Source organism: Rhinopithecus roxellana, chromosome 15 (genome assembly GCF_007565055.1).
Source record: "Rhinopithecus roxellana isolate Shanxi Qingling chromosome 15, ASM756505v1, whole genome shotgun sequence".
NCBI classification, from domain to species: Eukaryota; Metazoa; Chordata; class Mammalia; order Primates; family Cercopithecidae; genus Rhinopithecus; species Rhinopithecus roxellana.
Genome location: NC_044563.1, coordinates 122321321 through 122339324, shown reverse-complemented (window position 1 = coordinate 122339324; position 18004 = coordinate 122321321). Strand labels below are relative to the sequence as shown.

Sequence of the window (18004 nt, the reverse complement as noted above, 5' to 3'; positions counted from 1 at the left end):
TGGAAGTGGAGGGAGGATGAGTGGAGATAATTCTGGAAGCCTTCCTTTAGAAACGAATTTCTAAAATGAATGCTAGGCATAGCAGAGAAACAGGGAGGAAACACAGTAATGCCAACTGACTTCCCAGGCCACTGTAGAGTTCAAGAACTGAAAGAAGCAAAGGGAATGGGGTAAGGAAGAAGAAAAGTGGGTATGATGTTGAGAGATGAAGCTTGAGGGAAAAGTAGGTGCCTTATTTTTCAGGTTCGATAAGGAGTTTGTACTGTATCACCAGTGGTGAGATTCCACTAAAAAACTTTAAGCAGCTCATTTTGGCTACAAGGTGAAGAATGAAATACAGTCCGGCACGCAGGATGTTGGGAGACCAGTTAGGAGGCTACTGATGGAATTCAGATGAGTCCACAGAGGCCTGGACAGAGCGGAAAGAAAGGTGCACTAGTCACGAACACCTGAACGTGAGACGGCAGAAAATAAGCAACTGCAAACTTGAATATAGAGGAGGACTAGGAGAGACGAAAGCAGAAGCACATATTTGGAGAAACAGTGAAGAATGGTTAAAAAAAAAAAAAAAAAATCAAATGTCTTCTGAGAAGTATAGCATGGTAAGGACTGAGAAGTGACTCTTAGATTTAGCCATATGGAAGTCATCAGCGACCTTTGGCACGGGCAGTCTTAGAGGAATGGCTGAGGCCAATTAGGTAGCAGCCTGGTCCAGGAGGTGATGCTGGTCTAGGAACCCGACTGAAGCAGCACACGGTTCCCACTAATTCTTTGCCCTTTTAACAGGTGAGGGTCAAGGACAAGAGACTAGTTGCAGATGCAGCGGCCAGTGCCCCAATCAGTTGGAACAGCGCAGCAAGCGGATCACTAGGGGCCAATCCCTTCCTAGAGTCCACTTGACTGACAGAGCCGCGCACCACAGACGGAGCGCAGAGAGGGAGGTGAATCACGAGGGGGCGGAATTCCAGGGCACTAACCCGGAACCGGTTTGGGACTTGATTCCCATTGTGAGGCCAGGCCTGGGGCGGGCTCTCATCCAGAATGGCAACATCCTTCTAGCCAATGGATGAGCCTTATCAAATGAGCGGCAGCCACGTCAGCCAATGGGTGGCAGGAGATGGGCGGGCGCAGTCAGTGGGCGGGTGATCAAAGAAGCATCTTCTTTCCAACCCCCCCTTGGGGCGACGGTAGGGAGGTGCCGCCGGGGTCGCAGGTGAGCGGTTCTGTGCCTGAGGAGGCGGCCAGGGAAGCGGTGGCTCCGTGACCAGTGGGTGCCTTCGCAGTGGGGAGGGTCCCGGAGGGGTCAGCGGCAAGTGGCCGCAACGCTTGCTGCTGGGTTTGGTCCGAGGGCTGCGGCGTAGCGGGACTGCACGCTCGGGAGAAGCGCCACGCGCGTCTGTCGCCTGACCGGGGAGGCTGGGGAGGGCCCAGGCCACGGAAACAAGATTACAGAAGTTTCTGGGCACTCAGTCGGGACTCTCATTTAATATCCAGAGAGGAAATCTTCCAGGTTGCCCCGACTCCCACCGGGACTCCTACCAGCAGCAACCGCATCATTGTGGCCGAGGCAGGTGCGCGCCCCTGCTCCCCTGGGTGGCTTTCCGGGAGCCCAGTCTAACTTGATTCTTCCCAGGGGCTGTTTTTGGACGGTCCCAAAGGAGGCAGCGGGAGGGAGGTGAAAGATACTTGGATAACCGTCGACTCTGAAGTAAACTTGTTATGTACCTACCACGAGTTTTAGAGAAGAACATCCTTTTTGGCAGGGAAGTGAATCCCCTATAAGAATATAGGGGAGGGGAAAGTCACACTTTAAAGAGAATTGGGGTAGGGGTTGATATTGTAGATTTGTGATGCTTTTCTTCTTGAACTGCTTAGCTAATTTACCCTCAATTTTTTTTGATCCGTAACTTACCGTCTGGTTTTTCTCAGACTTCTTAATTCTGTCTTATCATGAAGTATCTAGGAACTTCATTCTCAAGTTTTAGTGCTTTTAAAAAGTTGCCTGGTTATATTACGCCATTGGCGGTACGTCATCTTCACAAGGATTACGTAAGTGAACTACATCTCATTTCTATTTCCAACCAGTAAAGAACGATTGTGAAATGGGATTTTAGAAAATGGCTGTTCTCTGTGATTGGGCATGGAAGGTTTGTAAGTTTTAGAGACTGCAGCTGTTGAATCCTTTCTGCTATAAGAGTGACGACAGCCAATACAAAAGGGATAGTGTTTGACATCTAAAATGACATATTTTCACATTTTTTGAGGTGTTATATCCCCAGCACCAAAAATAGTGCCTGGCACACAGTAGGAGCTCAATAAGTACTTTTTGAGAAAATTACTGGGGAATGAATGGATGATAGAAACCCCAGGCTTCTGTTACTTGGATACCAACATATAAAGGAGAGGACAGAAAGACAAACATTTCTGGAAATGGCTTTTATCCAGGTAAGCATATCTAGAGAACTTCAGCAACTCCAGATGCATCAATGCTGGCACTTTCTTGCACTTAATCAGAAAATATCAAGGTTTTAGAAGAAGATTTTCACGCAAGCCAAAACTGGATATCTAAGGTGCATCCCAGTATCAATTTCAGTCAGGTTAAAAATGTATTAAAGCCCGTTTTATTAAATGAAATAGTTCATCAGTTCAGAATAGGCCAGTTAGGGACAACGGGATACCACTTTGTAAGTTAGAGGTATGGAGTTAGGAATTGTTGGTTAAAAATAGGCCCTGCCAATAGCAACAGCTGCTGCCAAATTTTAAAAATATATTGACTCAGTGGTACTTCAAAAGGACTGCTATTTCTACCATGTACCAATACATTTACAATAGTGCAATTTCTAAATTGATCTCAAATTCTAAGAGCAAAATCTTGTGGTGGATATCTGCATAAATTTGGATTCTCTTGACAACTTCAATTGTTTTTATTATATACTTATATTGATTATATATTTATATGTTACTACAGTGACAGTTGTTCCATATTAATGGTAGCCTGCTTGAATTTCAAAAAAACTTTCACAGATATATTTGTCTCTTTCAGTTCATTTTTTAGCAAAGAATAGGTCTTACTAAGCCAGAATTTGCTTAGTAAGATTTCTCTCTCACACCATCCTAATTTTCCAGTTTTAATTCCTGATACTTCTTTCTTTTATTTCTGTCCTTCATTAGTCTGTTTTCTAAGACCCAAATCAAATGCTGATTCCGACTCAAAACCTTCCTTGATCCCATCAAAGATTTGTCTTTCTTATGAATATCCAGAGTATTTTGTTAGTATTTCTTTATTGTAGTTTTTGTATATTTGCATTATTCATCCAGTGAAGAAATATTTGTTAATTACGTTCAGATACTGTACTGGGCAATGGATAATAGCTGACATTTGTGGGCTTACTATATCGTAGGCATCACAAGCTTCTTAATCGGATTATCTCTTTTAATCTTCAAAGCATCATGAGTATTAGTCTTATTATTTTTCCCATTTATAGATGAAGAAACGAGTTTAAGAGGTTAAGTAATTTGCTGGAGATCACAGAGCTAGTTAAGTGGTGGAATTGGCATACAACCTTAGGTAGTCTGTATTACAACCTTCAGGTTACAGACTTCATTGCAATTTGTTTATGTACTTTTTTATGCATCTATGTTTTACAGGTTTTACTAAGTTGTAAATTATTTGATAGCAGGAATAATATATTCATATCTGATCCCTTATTGTTCCTAATGTAAATCAGTGGTGTAATGAAGCTGATAGTGGAAGCACATAGGGAGGACATCAGACTTAGATGAACGGGAACAGTGAAGAGGTCCCAGAACAGAAGACATTTAAACCGAGTGCTAAAGGATAAGTAGGCATTGGCCTGACGAAAAGGCAGACACCATGGAATTTGGGAAGATGACCGGGGGAAATATATGTGTGATAGTCCAAGGTCAGGGACCATGATGGCTTGAGCTGTGCTGTCCAGTATGGTAGCCAGTAGCCTTACATTACTGAATGTAAAGTATCTCAATAATTGTTTATATTGATTACGTTTCAAAATAACATTTTGGATATATTTGGTTAAATAAAATACTCAGTTTTACCTGTTTCTTTTTACTGCTTTAATGTGGCTACTTGGGGATTTAAAATTACATATAAGGCTCTTATATTTCTATTGGACAGCACTGATCTAGAATTTAGAGGGATTTCAAAATGACCGGTATTGTGTTTGTGTGCCACCTACTTGTGAGTACACGTTTGATGGGGAAGGTGGATTGGGAAAGTAGGTTGGGAGTTGGTATTGGAGGTGATGGATAAGACCAGAAAAGGTAGATAGGAAAGTGTAAAGGTAGGGTTCAGATAGGGTTTACAATAGGAAGAGAGGAAGAGCAAGGGGAGTAAACTTACCTCTTAAGTGCAATGGAAAGCCTTGAAAGGTTTTAAACACTCAGTATATATCTGTTGAATGAGACAGTATCCTAATTACTTCATCTAGTAATGCATGTTCCTGATTTATACTCCTAATTCAGTCATACTTTTTCTTAATTAAGTTATGGATAGGTGTCTAAAGACATTCTACTTAGAAGAAAATTTGGTTTTCAAGACAGCCATCCTTTTCTTCTTAAGTCTAAATCATCTAAGCTTGTATTCATTCCTTTGATGTGTTTCCAACAAATAGAAGTGTGAATTGGTCCTTACAACTAGCATATTATTCTTGCATTTGACATAACATTCTCTGAGGCATATTTTTTCATAAATAAACCAGCTTTGTCTGTATTATAAGTCTTTTGTGGCAGATGAGGTCTTTTTTTTAATAATCTCTGAAAGGAAATTTCTTAGCTACACCATTTGCTCTCTGCCTTGCCTTTCTGTACATATTAGAGCAAGTAAACTCTTAACATTGATTCTGTATTTGGGTGGTTCTCAATCCTGGCTGCAAATGAGAAGCACTTGGAGAGCTTTTAGACTCTGAATTCTTGGCCCTTTTCCAAAGATTGTTTTAATTGGTCAGAGATGGGAACTGGTTATAGGTATTTTTAAAAGCTCTTTAGGTTATTTTGATGTGCTATAGACCTACACTTTTCAGTACATTAGCTACTGAATACATGTTCTATTGAGTTCTTGAAGTGTGGCTAATACAAAAGGAGATGTGTTGTAACTGTAAAGTACACATTGTATTCTAATGACAGCAAAAGAAAACAATGGGAAATTTCTCATTGATAATTTTTATATTATTGCATACTGAAATAATATATTGACTATACAGCATATGGAGTGAAATAAAAGCTGTTAATATTAATGACCTTTTCATTTCATATTTACTTAACTGGGATCACTAGGAAATTTTAAATTACATGTGTAGATTACGTTGTATTTCTACTGAACAGTGCCCCTCTAGCCTAGACTGTTACTACTCAAGATGCGGTCCGAGGACATCATTTGTCAAAAATGTAGACTCCCAGTCCCCACTGCAGACCTGAATCAAAATCTGCATTTTAACAGAGTCCCCAGTTGATTCATATACATGGTATAGTTTGAGAGACACAACTCTGGCAACATCTAAATAATTTTTTTCAATTGTATAATTTTTCTTCGTTTCTTATTATTTTTCACTGTGGATTCCAACTTTGGCTCTTCATTTATCCTTTAGAATCATTCATATGCAGGTTATTTCTCTCTTTTCAATAAATTCTCTTTACTTTTTTTATCGCTTAACATTTTCAACAGACATAGCTTTTTAACGTATGTGATGGAATTAGTATGTATTCATGTAATACGTATAATTTGTCCATAAATATTTACATACTATTATAAACATGATTTTTCTGGAAAGAATTTCAAGAAATTACTGATAGTAGTTACATTGGTGTTAGAAATTTTTCACTTCATTGTGAATTTACATTCTTATTTAGATTTTCTGTGTGTATATTTTGCTGTTTTAAAAAAATATGGTACTTTAAATAATGTAGTTCTCTATAATAAAAATTTCTCATAAGTAGATTTTTAATGCAGTGTTGACGACCTCAAAGTAAAATGAAATAAATGTGCTGTGGGCTAAGAAACAGCCATATGGCTGAGACAGAAATGACCGTGCACATGATCCCCAGATTGGTGGTAGACAGAGTTAATGAACCTGTTGTAGAGCATAGGATGTTCTGTGTCTGCGAATGTTCCTAAGTTGATCTGTGAACATGTATGTACACACACAGACAGATGCATGTCCTTTGCCAATTTTGTTGGCTTGCGTCAACTATAGCATCTACATGGGGATTATGGGCTAAGACATCCATACTCTAACATGACATTTATTGCATATATTCCATTATGTGACTTAATAGTTGATTCATCCAGTTCCCTTTTGATAAACATTTCTATTTTTACCATGCTTTTACCTTAAAAATGTGATAGTGATTTTTAAATGGCTCAAAAGGCTATGTAAATGCCCTGAAACATTCTGTGTATTTTGTATCTTTATCACATGTAGGCATTTGATTTGGTGGAATATATCTTTGGCTTTCTGTTCTGTTTTTGAGGACATCAAATGTGCTGATTTTATTTTTTTTAATGTCCTTGATAACCTTTTTACGGTTGGTCAATATGCCTGACTAGCAATATAGCCTGTTAACTGAAGATTTTTCTTCAGAATTTTGAATAACCTGTTAACTGTTTCATTGTTTAGTGTAGTTACAGGGTGGACATCTGTTCTTCACTTACAAGCTAACTGCTTCTTGCCTATGTTGACTTGCTTCTGTTTTCTTATAAGCATATGTTTTGTGTGCCTATGGAAACTTCAGTTTTCCTGGCTTACTTTCCTTGAAATAGTTTCTGTTTCTCTTTCTATACCCTTTCCCATCTCTTTATCATTTTCTTGTTTTGGGTTCATATTTTTACCTCCTCCTATTTGTTACGCACAGTGCCAGGTATTGAAGATACTGTTTTTAGAGCAGATGGGCTACTGTCTCCTAGGTCCTTAGAGGTGGGGCAAATTGTAGAAGGAAACAGCCAAGTTTTGACCAATAATTCTTTCACTTGTCCTGCAACACAGGCTACTAAGAAGCAGCATATTGGGGCTGGTTTAATGATGTATATAAATCAGTTTGCTTCAGTTTTTTATATTGTGGCTTATAAACATGGTACCTCATGAATATTTTCAGTCACCTCTAGAGGAAAGCTGAATGCTTGCCCACCCTATTGGATAATTTGAATTACATAGGAATGTTACGCCAGAGTATTAATTAAATGTGATCCTCTAAAATTACAAGCGTTCTAGGCTGAGCTTGGTGGCTCACACCTGTAATCCTAGCACTTTAGGAGACTAAGGCAGGAGGATCACCTGAGTCAAAGAGTTCAAGACCAGTCTGGACAACATAGCAAGACCTTGTCTATATAAAAACTTTAAAAATTAGTTGTACATGGTGGTACACCTGCCTTGCTACTCAGGAAGCTGAGGCGGGAAGATCATTGGGTCTCAGGAGTTTGAGGGTGCAGTGAATTATGATTGAGCCACTGTACTCCAGTCTGGGGAACAGAGTGAGATTCTATCTCTAAAAATAAAATTATAAGCATTCTACAGTGTTCACTAAACTGCCTTGGGATCGGATGTTAAAACATTTCACTTCTTTTATTTATTAGATAATATTTGATACATGCAAAAATAATATAGCTGGAGTGTTCTAATGAAAAGCTCCCTGCCCATTCAAAAAAAAAGTTCTAATTTGACAATTCTGTAGTATTAGTAAGTGCCGTGTTGGCCAATTTTTAGCTCCTAACATGACATGGCTGAATGTGGAGGTGGAAAGTGATGTCCCCAATTGATTCTTGAAAACTCTCATGGGTAAGCTCCACCACACTCCTAATGTAAGTGTATATGTTATGAAGCATAATAATAAAGACCCATGGACCTATCCCTCAACTTAGGAACTAGAACAATTCCAGTATTGTGACCTTTCTGTTTCCTTTTTATTTAAATATTCTGCCTTTGATGTGGCAAATACGTAATAGTGCTTAATGTGCACCAGGAACTGTTCTCTTTATTTGACTAAGTCCTTTAATCCTTATAGTATTTCTATGAAGTAATGTTATTTTATCATTTTACAAATAAAATTATGCATATGGAAGTTAAGTAACTGAGGCCACACAGCTAGGAATTGCCAGAGCCAGGACTCTAACCTGGGTGGTCTGACTCCAGAATCTGTGCTCATTACTACACACACTACCTCTTTTGATGTTTCCATTTATAGATAACCTTTGCTTATATTATTTGCTTATATTCTAGAGGATAAAAGGTTTACATTTGACTGTAAGGGGAGTATATCTCTAGGGCAGTATCAAGAGTGCTGCTGTTGATTATACATTCGAGTTTTGTGGATTTCAATTTTATCATTAAATTTCTCTTGAGAAATTTTGAAAGTCTATAAGTCTACTTTAGAAATAGTTGTCTTGCAGTCTTCTTTTTTTTTGTTTTTGTATACTTTGCCCTTTTATATGGGTATGTGAAATTGACAGCGATTTCTTGAGAGTTCATTTCAGCTGTTTTGAATTTTTAGTTCTCTGACCTCTATTTCAGCAGCAAGTGGCAGTTCAGGAGATGGTTATTCCACATGAGTGATTGGAAACAAAAATGTGGTGATGGGCATATTTTTGGTAATATTATTAGACACATACAAAGTCAGCTGAACAAAGAATACTGAGAGCTTGAAAAGGAAAAATGCATAAAGGTTTAATGCAATGATGATAAGAAATGTGTTGTTATTAAAGTTTAAAAATAAGGTATTAGCATCCACTTTTCAGTCTAAAAGAGAAAAGATGATAGAAAAGATGGGCGTTTTCTTATTCAATTTAGCCTTGCTTAATTGCTATATTTTTGCCTCAGTAGAAGATGCTGTTTGTATTGTGAATTACAGTAGAACTATTTTTCACACTAATGGAAAGTTTAAATTGGCAGACAGAGTAAGAGAAAAGAAACCATATGTTAAAAGGTAAACTGAGACATGATAACTTTTAACAAGTTTATTTGAGCAAATAGTGATTCTTGAATCAGGCAGCTCCAAACCAGAAGTGGTCTGGGAGCTCCGCAGTGGAAATGCAAGGCAGGAAGGCTTTATAGGACTAACAGAAGTAAAGTAAAGAAAATAGTTGATTGGTTACAGTTATAAGGTTGTCTAAGTTGATCTATCCTGCTGGAAGGTCCCTAGTTACGTAAGTTAGTTGACGGCTTCTGATTGCTTAGTCTTAAGTTTCTTTTTTTTTAAAAAATATAAGAATTTACCAAAAATATAGCCCAAGTTAAGTGTTGCATATGTTTGCAAATCCAGCAAAATTAAAGTCACTTATGAGGCCTAACTGGTTTTGTCTGCTCAGGGATTCTTCAGGCCAGGTCTCTGTTCTAATTTACTTTAACAGGAGGTAGAGGAAATGTAACCGATTGAAGCTTTGAGGAACTTTTCTGCCAATATAAAGAATTTTATCTGGACCTTCCACATAGATAAGAATCTCCTTTTGAAAATCTTTTACTAAATGACATCTCAAAACTTACCTTAGCAACACTTTGTTGTTGTTTTTTGAGACAAAGTCTTGCTCTTTTCACCCAGGCTGGAGTGCAGTGGCATGATCTCGGCTCACTGCAGCCTCTGCCTCCTGGGTTTAAGTGATTCTCCTGCCTCAGCCTCCTGAGTAGCTGGGATTATAGGTGTGCACCACGATGCCCAGCTAATTTTTTGTATTTTTAGTAGAGACGGGGTTTCACCATGTTGCCCAGGCTGGTCTTGAACTTCTGAGAGCTCAGGCAGTCTGCCCGTTTCGGCCTCCCAAAGTGCTAGCATTACAGGCATGAGCCACTGCGCCTGGCCAGCAACACATTTTTAAGGTTTAGCTACCACAAGCTGCTAATAAAGTCGAAGTAGACGTGACGTGAGGGAACCTGGTTGTAATAAGTCTTGCCATTTAATAGGCTGTGTTGAGGGCAAATTAACCTCTCTGGATCTTGTTTTATAAATAGAAAGGCTGGTATCTCCCATATAATGACATGGTGGAATTTAAATGACAGGACTTGGAACTTCATGAATATTTTGATACTTTTTTTCATATTGACAGGAAAAGTTTAAGGTCAAACAGTGATAGGGCTGGAAGGGATCTTGGTAATGTCATCCCATTTCACATTTTATAGGGGAGGAAAAGTCAGCTCTGTAGCAGTTATCAGTGAGTGAATTTGAAGCCAGACAGCATGGTCTGTGTAAGGTACCCCTTACTCTTTCTGAGCCCTGTTTCCCCTTTACATCTTTTAAAATCTCTTTTCCAAGTCAAAATGCTTTTTTGACATCTATCCCACTTCTCCTCAGTTAAATCAATATTAATAAAGCAATATGTACTATACTGTGTGAGACACTGGGACCTTTTTGGTAGATGACCTCATTTTCTGTCGCTATGAGAAAATCGAGTCCCTGACTCACTCAGCATCTGTTCCAGCCTCCTAGTATGCTTTCCAGTAATGCAAAGGCTAGCTAGCACAAAAAACTACACTTCCCCAACCCATTGCGGTGAGGATTGTGGATATGCTTTAGATTCCACCATATGCACTTATGTAAGTCCTGAATTCAAGGTAGGTAAGAGAGTCAGGCATGTGAAGCATCTGTTCTACTAGTGTGGGTCTAGCACAGAGGGTTTCAAAGAGTTATCTTTGAGTTAGAGTTATCTGGAGAGTTTATTGAAACACGGATTGCTAGGTCCCACTTTCAGAGTTCCCGGTCTGGAGAGGAGCCTAAAAAGTTTACATGTCTGACAAGTTTCAGGTATACCTTCTTTGACAGTCTGACAACCTGAGAGTCTGGAAATTGGAGAAACACTGTCTCGTTTCTAGAAGAAGCGCTTACAAGAGAGGATCTTTTCCACTCAAAATCTGTATACAGATATTACCACATGGATATTTTAAAATTTATTGAATAGAGACTCCAAGTATAGATACTTTCCTATATTGTGATCTTCAACTCTACAATTAAAGCGGCCCAGAAAAATACAAAGTACTGCTGAGAAATTCTCCAAAGAAAGGCACAGAATTAAGAGCCTTAATTAGAAACAAAAATATAGTCCAGCCTGGTTTTGTTTGATGTTAGGGGCTTTTGTTTAGGTGGTTTAAGGGAGGGGAGGATGGGGTGAGGAGTGGAATTACAAGGACAAATCATGCAATGTGCCCCAGTCATTGAAAGGTTTAGGAATCTAAAAAAAAATTTTGGTGATCTTTTCCTTTTTATTTTTGGTGATCATTTTCTTTTGTTTTTTTCTTTTGGATCATTCTGCTTTTCTCTTTACATCATTAATACTTTTCTTCCCACCTAAATATAATTACCTAGGTTATGTGTATTACAGACATCAAGTAATTCAGTGTAAATGGTATTCAGAATTCAAATTATTTTCCCCAAACAATGCAGAAAGCTTTTAAGAAATATTTAGACAAATTGCCACAAAGTAGCAGTCAATGCTGAAAATTGCTTTTCTCTTTGCTCTTAGTTTGAAATTGAGGAGGAGGAAATCATCTTTTTTGGTGATCTTTTTACTTACATGATTAATTAGGTGGGATGGCTGGGTAAAATCCTTGCCATTTTTTGGTTACCCCTTTAATTTTGTCATATTCCTATAATACTTTCATTGTTTCAGGAAATTATATTCCAAGTTTAGGGTTTCTATGTTGGTTTATTAACCTTAAAATGAGTTTGAATTTGTGAAGTAGTAAAATGTAGGTAGTTGGCAGTTGACATTTATTTGATCAGATTACATTGTCTCAAATTGGTTTCTGAGTTTTATTGATTTTGCAGCTCAGCCTTTCAGTTTCCTCTAAAATTATTCTGCAAAGTGTACTTTTTCTTTTAGATATCTCGAACTAATGATTATTTTGGCAAATTGACCCTTTCATTCATTCAAAACATATTCATGGTGTGCTTGCCATGTGCCAGAATCTCTGCTAGTCTCTGGGGAGATGATGGCCAGTGGAAACATCCCTGCCCTTGTGAAACTTGGCAGTGAACTGGGGAAAGGGACAGACTCTGAGCTGTATGTTAGCACAAGTATAAAATTCAGTCTAGGAAAAGTACTGCAAATTTTATGCTGAAGTAATTTGATTTGTCAGGAAAGGCTTCCCTGAGAAATGAATACTTAATCTGCAAGCTAAAGGATGAAGAGGAATTAAGTAGACCAAGAAGGGAGTAATCTATTTTCCAGGCAGTTGGAACAGTGTGGACAAAGGCCCTGAACCAAGAAAGAGCTTGACAGGAATTGATGGCTGAAAGATGGCCAGTGCAATTGGAGGAGAGAGGGAGAATTTGTGGGAGAAGGAGCTGAAGCAGTAGGAAGGGAGTCAGGAGTGAATACTGGCAACTGGTTGGGAACCTTTGCAGCACTCCAGTGGGGAGAAGGTTGCAATTTGAACTATGTTGGTACTGGCAAAGATAAAGTACACAATTTTAAGCTGTATTTAGAGGGTTGTTTTTTGTTTCTCTTAAAAATTATATAGTTCATTAGTTTGAAGTATGTTGTAGAAGTTGCAGATTGATTGCTTGTACTTTTTTCCTTTTAGGAATTATCCAGACTGCCTCTGCCACTAGATGAATGGAAGACAATGATTTGAATTAAGTGCCAGCAAAGAATTATCCTTGGTTTTTGTGCTTTGCAGCATTCCTCAAATTGTTTTCACATCTTCTCTTATTATAAAAACTGCATTGAAGTTAAAAATGAAGCAGTTGAAAAGAAAAAGGAAAAGCAATTTTAGTGTTCAAGAAACTCAGACCCTTTTGAAAGAAATTACAAAAAGGAAAGAAGTCATTTTTTCCAAACAGCTCAATACAACAATTAACGTGATGAAGCGAATGGCTTGGGAAGAGATTGCACAGTGTGTGAATGCTGTAGGAGAAGGAGAACAGAGGACAGGGACAGAGGTGAAAAGAAGGTACCTTGACTGGCGAGCACTTATGAAGAGAAAGAGGATGAAGGCCAACATTAAGCTGGTCGGTTCGGGATTTCCCCTTCCCTCCTCTGATTTAGATGACTCTCTCACTGAAGAGATAGATGAAAAGATTGGATTCCGAAATGATGCAAATTTTGACTGGCAGAATGTGGCAGATTTCAGGGATGCAGGTGGATCCTTAACTGAGGTCAAGGTGGAAGAGGAAGAAAGGGATCCGCAGAGTCCTGAAGTGAGTATTAGCCTCTATACCCCTTTTAATCTTTTCAATTCTGATGTGGGAGATTATTGTTCAGGAACTGTTAACTCCTTCCCAGATTTTCAAGCTTATTTAAAAATAGTACATAACAAGTCATTCTGCTTTTCTCTTTACATCATTAATACTTTTCTTCCCACCTAAATATAATTACCTAGGTTATGTGTATTACAGACATCAAGTAATTCAGTGTAAATGGTATTCAGAATTCAAATTATTTTCCCCAAACAATGCAGAAAGCTTTTAAGAAATATTTAGACAAATTGCCACAAAGTAGCAGTCAATACTGAAAATTGCTTTTCTCTTTGCTCTTAGTTTGAAATTGAGGAGGAGGAAGAAATGTTGTCATCCGTCATACCAGATTCCAGGAGAGAAAATGAACTTCCCGATTTCCCCCACATTGATGAGTTTTTTACCCTTAACTCAACACCATCTAGATCTGCATATGATGAGCCTCATTTGCTTGTAAATATTGAGAAACAGAAACTAGAGTTAGAAAAACGACGACTGGATATTGAGGCTGAAAGACTGCAGGTAGAAAAGGAACGCCTACAAATCGAGAAAGAGAGGCTGCGGCATTTAGACATGGAGCATGAGCGGCTTCAGCTGGAGAAGGAGCGGCTGCAGATTGAAAGAGAGAAGTTGAGGTTACAGATAGTCAATTCAGAGAAACCGTGCTTGGAAAATGAACTTGGTCAAGGAGAAAAATCCATGCTTCAACCACAGGACATAGAAACAGAGAAGTTAAAACTTGAGCGAGAACGCTTGCAACTGGAAAAGGATAGACTGCAGTTTTTGAAATTTGAGTCTGAGAAACTGCAGATTGAAAAGGAACGCTTACAAGTAGAGAAAGACAGACTTCGAATTCAGAAAGAAGGACACTTGCAGTGATTTTTCCAGGCTTCCATTTAGCAAATGTTTGAAAATTGTAGATTTTTCTCATATCAGGTGATATAATGATGGTTGCTGGATTAGCTGTGGTTTCTTTTCTCGTCTAATATCAGTGTTCAGTAGGAAAAAGTTATATGTAGATAACTGTATGCCTAAGTAGTATATAAAAACTGTGCCCTAGCGTAAACAGTATAGCAGAAATATACTGTGCTGGATTCTTTACCTTATAATATTATATAGAGTCTTGTATTGTCTGTGTACCCAGAATTTACAATTATGTCTATATAAAATTCTAGCCCAGAAGTTCTCAGTTGGGGTAGATTTTGGCCTTCAGAAGACCAATTTGGTGATGTCTGGAGACATGTTTGGTTGTCAAAACTGGGGTGGGGAGAAGGTTGCTACTGTGCAGTGCATACCTCCTCAACCCCCACACACACTCAGTAAAGAATTTTCTGACCCAAAATATCATTAGTCCTGAGGTTGAGAAACCCTGTCTTAGCCTAACTGTGTACCTCTATAGCTATGTTTTATAGTTTTAGAATATTAAAACCTCAGATATTTATGTGGGTAGGTACTTAAATGGCCAAAAACTTTAACTCTGAAATGTTACTGTGTAGTATATTGAATATAGGAAGTGATGAAGATTATAGGTATTTTATTCCCATGTTTCCATCTATAAATAGCTTCTCAGATTCAGAAAACAATACAGGGAACATCAGAGATTATCTAAAGTGGGTCACTTTGAAACGAATTCTTTATCTTACTATTAATGCTTTAGAAGCAAGACACAATTTCAAAGCTTTAGTTCCTTTTCTTTCAGTCATTGTCTTAGTTTGGGTACGAAAATTGTCATTTCAGTAACGTACGGAGATCTTATAAGTGGATAGTTGAAGCTAGTAAAAATGATACCAATATAAAAATGGTATTTGTAGTCCATGAGTTTGAACCCAATAACTGATTATTTGACTTTTAAAATAAGTAATAGCAGCCATTTGGGAGTGGGCGGCGGGTGGGGGAAGATGTACTCTGTATCAAATAATTATGATGATGTTGAAGTAATGATAGTAGCTATGTATTATGGATTGGAGAAGCACTTATTACACTATCTAACTCAGTATGTAGAACAATTCTTGAGAGTTGTATCTGTCGTTATTCCTGAATCTGAAGCCCAGAGAAGTCACACAGAGTAAATGGCTGATCTTTTATGTTGTAGTGTATTCTGTCCTTCCCCCTTCCCTGAGGAACAAAGTATGTATCTTTAGTCTCTTGGATATTTATTCTGAGACCAAGGGCTTGCTTGACCTGATGATTTTCCTTCAGCTCTCTGAAGGTGCGTTTTCCACAATCCAAGTGATTCTGATGCACACTAAAGTTGAGAATCTCTGCACTAGATCACTTTGTGTTTTCTGATTTTCAAGGTTGATATGTAGCTTTAACACAGCTCTTCTGTTGACAGTTATTACCTTGATTCTGCATTTGTTCCTTGTAAGAATGGCTGGAAACTGTATGTTGACATTTGAGGATGGGTATGCAAGGAAAAAATATACTTCTGTTTACTTACTCTGACTTTGAAATAGTGTTATTTTTCTATATCTGAAATAAATGCTTCTACCGTAGAAATAAATCTGCCTATACCATCTGAGAATTTGTAATTGCAAATGATACTTAGTGCTCTAAGGGTAGAGGTTATCAAGCTTAGAAGAGAGCCCTATCACAGTCAATGAGGACAGAGGCCTAACATTTTGGCTGGACATTGAGCCATGTATGCTGCATACGTTATTTGCTCCTCAAAAGAACCCTTGAGATCTAACTCATGTGATATGGTTTAGCTGTGTCCCCACCCAAATCTCGTCTTGAATTGTAGCTCCCATAATTCCCATGTGTTGTAGGAGGGACCCAGTGGAAGATAATTGAATCATGGGAGCAGTTCCCCCATACTGTTCTCATGGTAGTGAATAAATAAGTCTCACAAGATCTGATGGTTTTATGAGAGGAAACCCCTTTCTCTTGGTTCTCATTTTCTCTCTTGCCTGCTTCCGTGTAAGACATGCCTTTCACCTTCTGCCATGGTTATGAGGCCGCCCCAGCCACGTGGAACTGTGAGTCCATTAAATCTTTTTCTTTATAAATTACCCAGTTTTGGGTATATCTTTATCAGCAGCGTGAAAGCAGACTAATACATCATGTTATTTCCACCCGTATAACAGCAACAGCAACAAAAAGCCTCATTGATTTAATTAACCATCTTTCTCAAAAATTACATACCAATATTGACCCAAGATTTTAGCATAAGAGCTTTAAAGAAAAGTAGTGAAAGTTTGTAGGTATAGTTATAAGTATTGTAGCTTTGCCATTTGCTATTTGCAAAAGTCATTTAACTTGCTCTTCAGTTTGGTTTCTTCTGTAACCTGGGCATGATACGTACTCTGCCTGTGCTACATAGATTTTTGTTTTTGTTTTTGTTTTGTTCTGTTTTTTAAAGAAAATGGTATCTGTTAAATATATAAACTATAAAATACTACCTAAGTGAAAGATGGTATTAATGTTGGATTTGAGATCCAAGATTTTTTTGAGACGGAATTTCACTTTGTCACCCAGGCTAGAATGCAGTGGAGCAATCTTGGCTCACTGCACCTCTGCCTCCCAAATTCAAGCAATTCTCGTGCCTCAGCCTCCTGAGTAGCTGGGACTACAGGCAAGCATCACCACCACCACCATGCCAGGTGAATTTTTGTATTTTTTGTAGAGATAGGATTTCACTGTTTTGACCACGCTGGTCTTGAACTCCTGACCTCAACTGATTCACCTGCCTCTGCCTCCCAAACTTCTGGGATAACAGGTGTGAGCCACCATGTCTGATCAGCTTTTAATTTCTTAGGCAAAGCATGAAAATAGCTAATAATTATTTTTGGATAGAGCACTCTTAAATGCCTGGAAGTAAGAAACAAAAAAGAAGCATATCTTCTAGGGCTTTGGTTGAAGAGACTTGGATTTCTTAATCCTGCTTTAGGTGCAGATGGGTTGGATTGGTTCATTCCAGTAGGAAACACTGTTGCTGTACTTCTGAGGTGTCAGGCACACTCACAGTGAGTGTATCTGTTAGCTACTGCGGTGTAACAAACTGATCAAAAATTTGATGGCTGGAAACCCCAACCATTTATTTTGCTCAAAATTTTAGAGGAAATGAGGCGCAGCTTAACTGAGTGGGTTTGCTCTTGGCTGGGTTCTCAGTGTCAGCTGCAGGTTGGCTATGTGGTTCAACTTCTGGGGTTAGTTAAATAACAGAAGGGCAGGGGGTGGTAAATGGTGGAGCTAAGCTCTCCCTGTGGTATTTGATCCTGTAGCCATGGTAGCTTGGGCTTGTTCTAATGGAGGTGGCAAGCATAGAGGAGAGAAAGCAGAGGTGTTCAAGGTGGCAAGGCCAAGTCTCAGAACTAGCACTTCGTTATGCTTCTGCCACACCAGATTGGCCAGAACTAATCACAGAGCCAGATCAGAGTCAAGGGGTGGGAAATGGAATCCACCTACTGATAAGAGGAACTGTGAAATTGGGTAAAAATGGGATACAGGGGCTGGGCACAGTGGCTCACGCCTGTAATCCCAGCACTTTCGGAGGCTGAGGTGGGCAGATCATGAGGTCAGGAGTTGGAGACCATCCTGGTTAACATGGTGAAACCCCATCTCTACTAGAAATACAAAAAAAAAAAAAAGAAAAAAAAATTAGCCAGGTGTGGTGGTGTGTGCCTGTAGTCCCAGCTACTCTGGAGGCTGAGGTAGGAGAATGGCGTGAACCTGGGAGGCAGAGCTTGCAGTGAGCCAAGATTGCGTCACTGCAATCAAGCCTGGGTGACAGAGCGAGACTCTGACTCAAAAAAAAAAAAAAAAAAAAAAAAGAAAAGAAAAAAATGGGATACAGGGAGGGCTGAGGAATTGT

General features: G+C 38.8%; 1 protein-coding gene across 4 annotated transcripts; it reads left to right on the top strand.

The window, feature by feature from the left end:
• The first annotated feature begins 1119 nt into the window (after positions 1-1119).
• Positions 1120-15694, top strand: MSANTD4 (Myb/SANT DNA binding domain containing 4 with coiled-coils). Of its 4 annotated transcripts, XM_030918769.1 has the most exons (4): positions 1223-1571; positions 1957-2445; positions 12540-13155; positions 13495-15694. In XM_030918769.1, the coding sequence occupies exons 3-4, from the start codon at positions 12694-12696 to the stop codon at positions 14068-14070; spliced, it is 1038 nt and encodes a 345-aa protein (XP_030774629.1). In that variant the 5' UTR covers positions 1223-1571; positions 1957-2445; positions 12540-12693; the 3' UTR covers positions 14071-15694. The 4 variants fall into 4 exon arrangements, with proteins under 4 accessions (XP_010361097.1, XP_010361098.1, XP_030774629.1 ...); XM_010362795.2 differs by lacking the exons at positions 1223-1571; positions 1957-2445 and adding an exon at positions 1120-1213; XM_010362796.2 differs by lacking the exon at positions 1957-2445 and having other exon boundaries at positions 1120-1571.
• The last annotated feature ends 2310 nt before the right edge of the window (positions 15695-18004 follow it).

Bases quoted from the DNA above. Each gene is read 5' to 3' on its own strand.
- MSANTD4 (XM_010362795.2), top strand. From the start codon at position 12,694: ATGAAGCAGTTGAAAAGAAAAAGGAAAAGCAATTTTAGTGTTCAAGAA. The intron at 13,156-13,494 runs GTGAGTATTAGC...CTTTGCTCTTAG, and splicing joins GGGATCCGCAGAGTCCTGAA to TTTGAAATTGAGGAGGAGGA.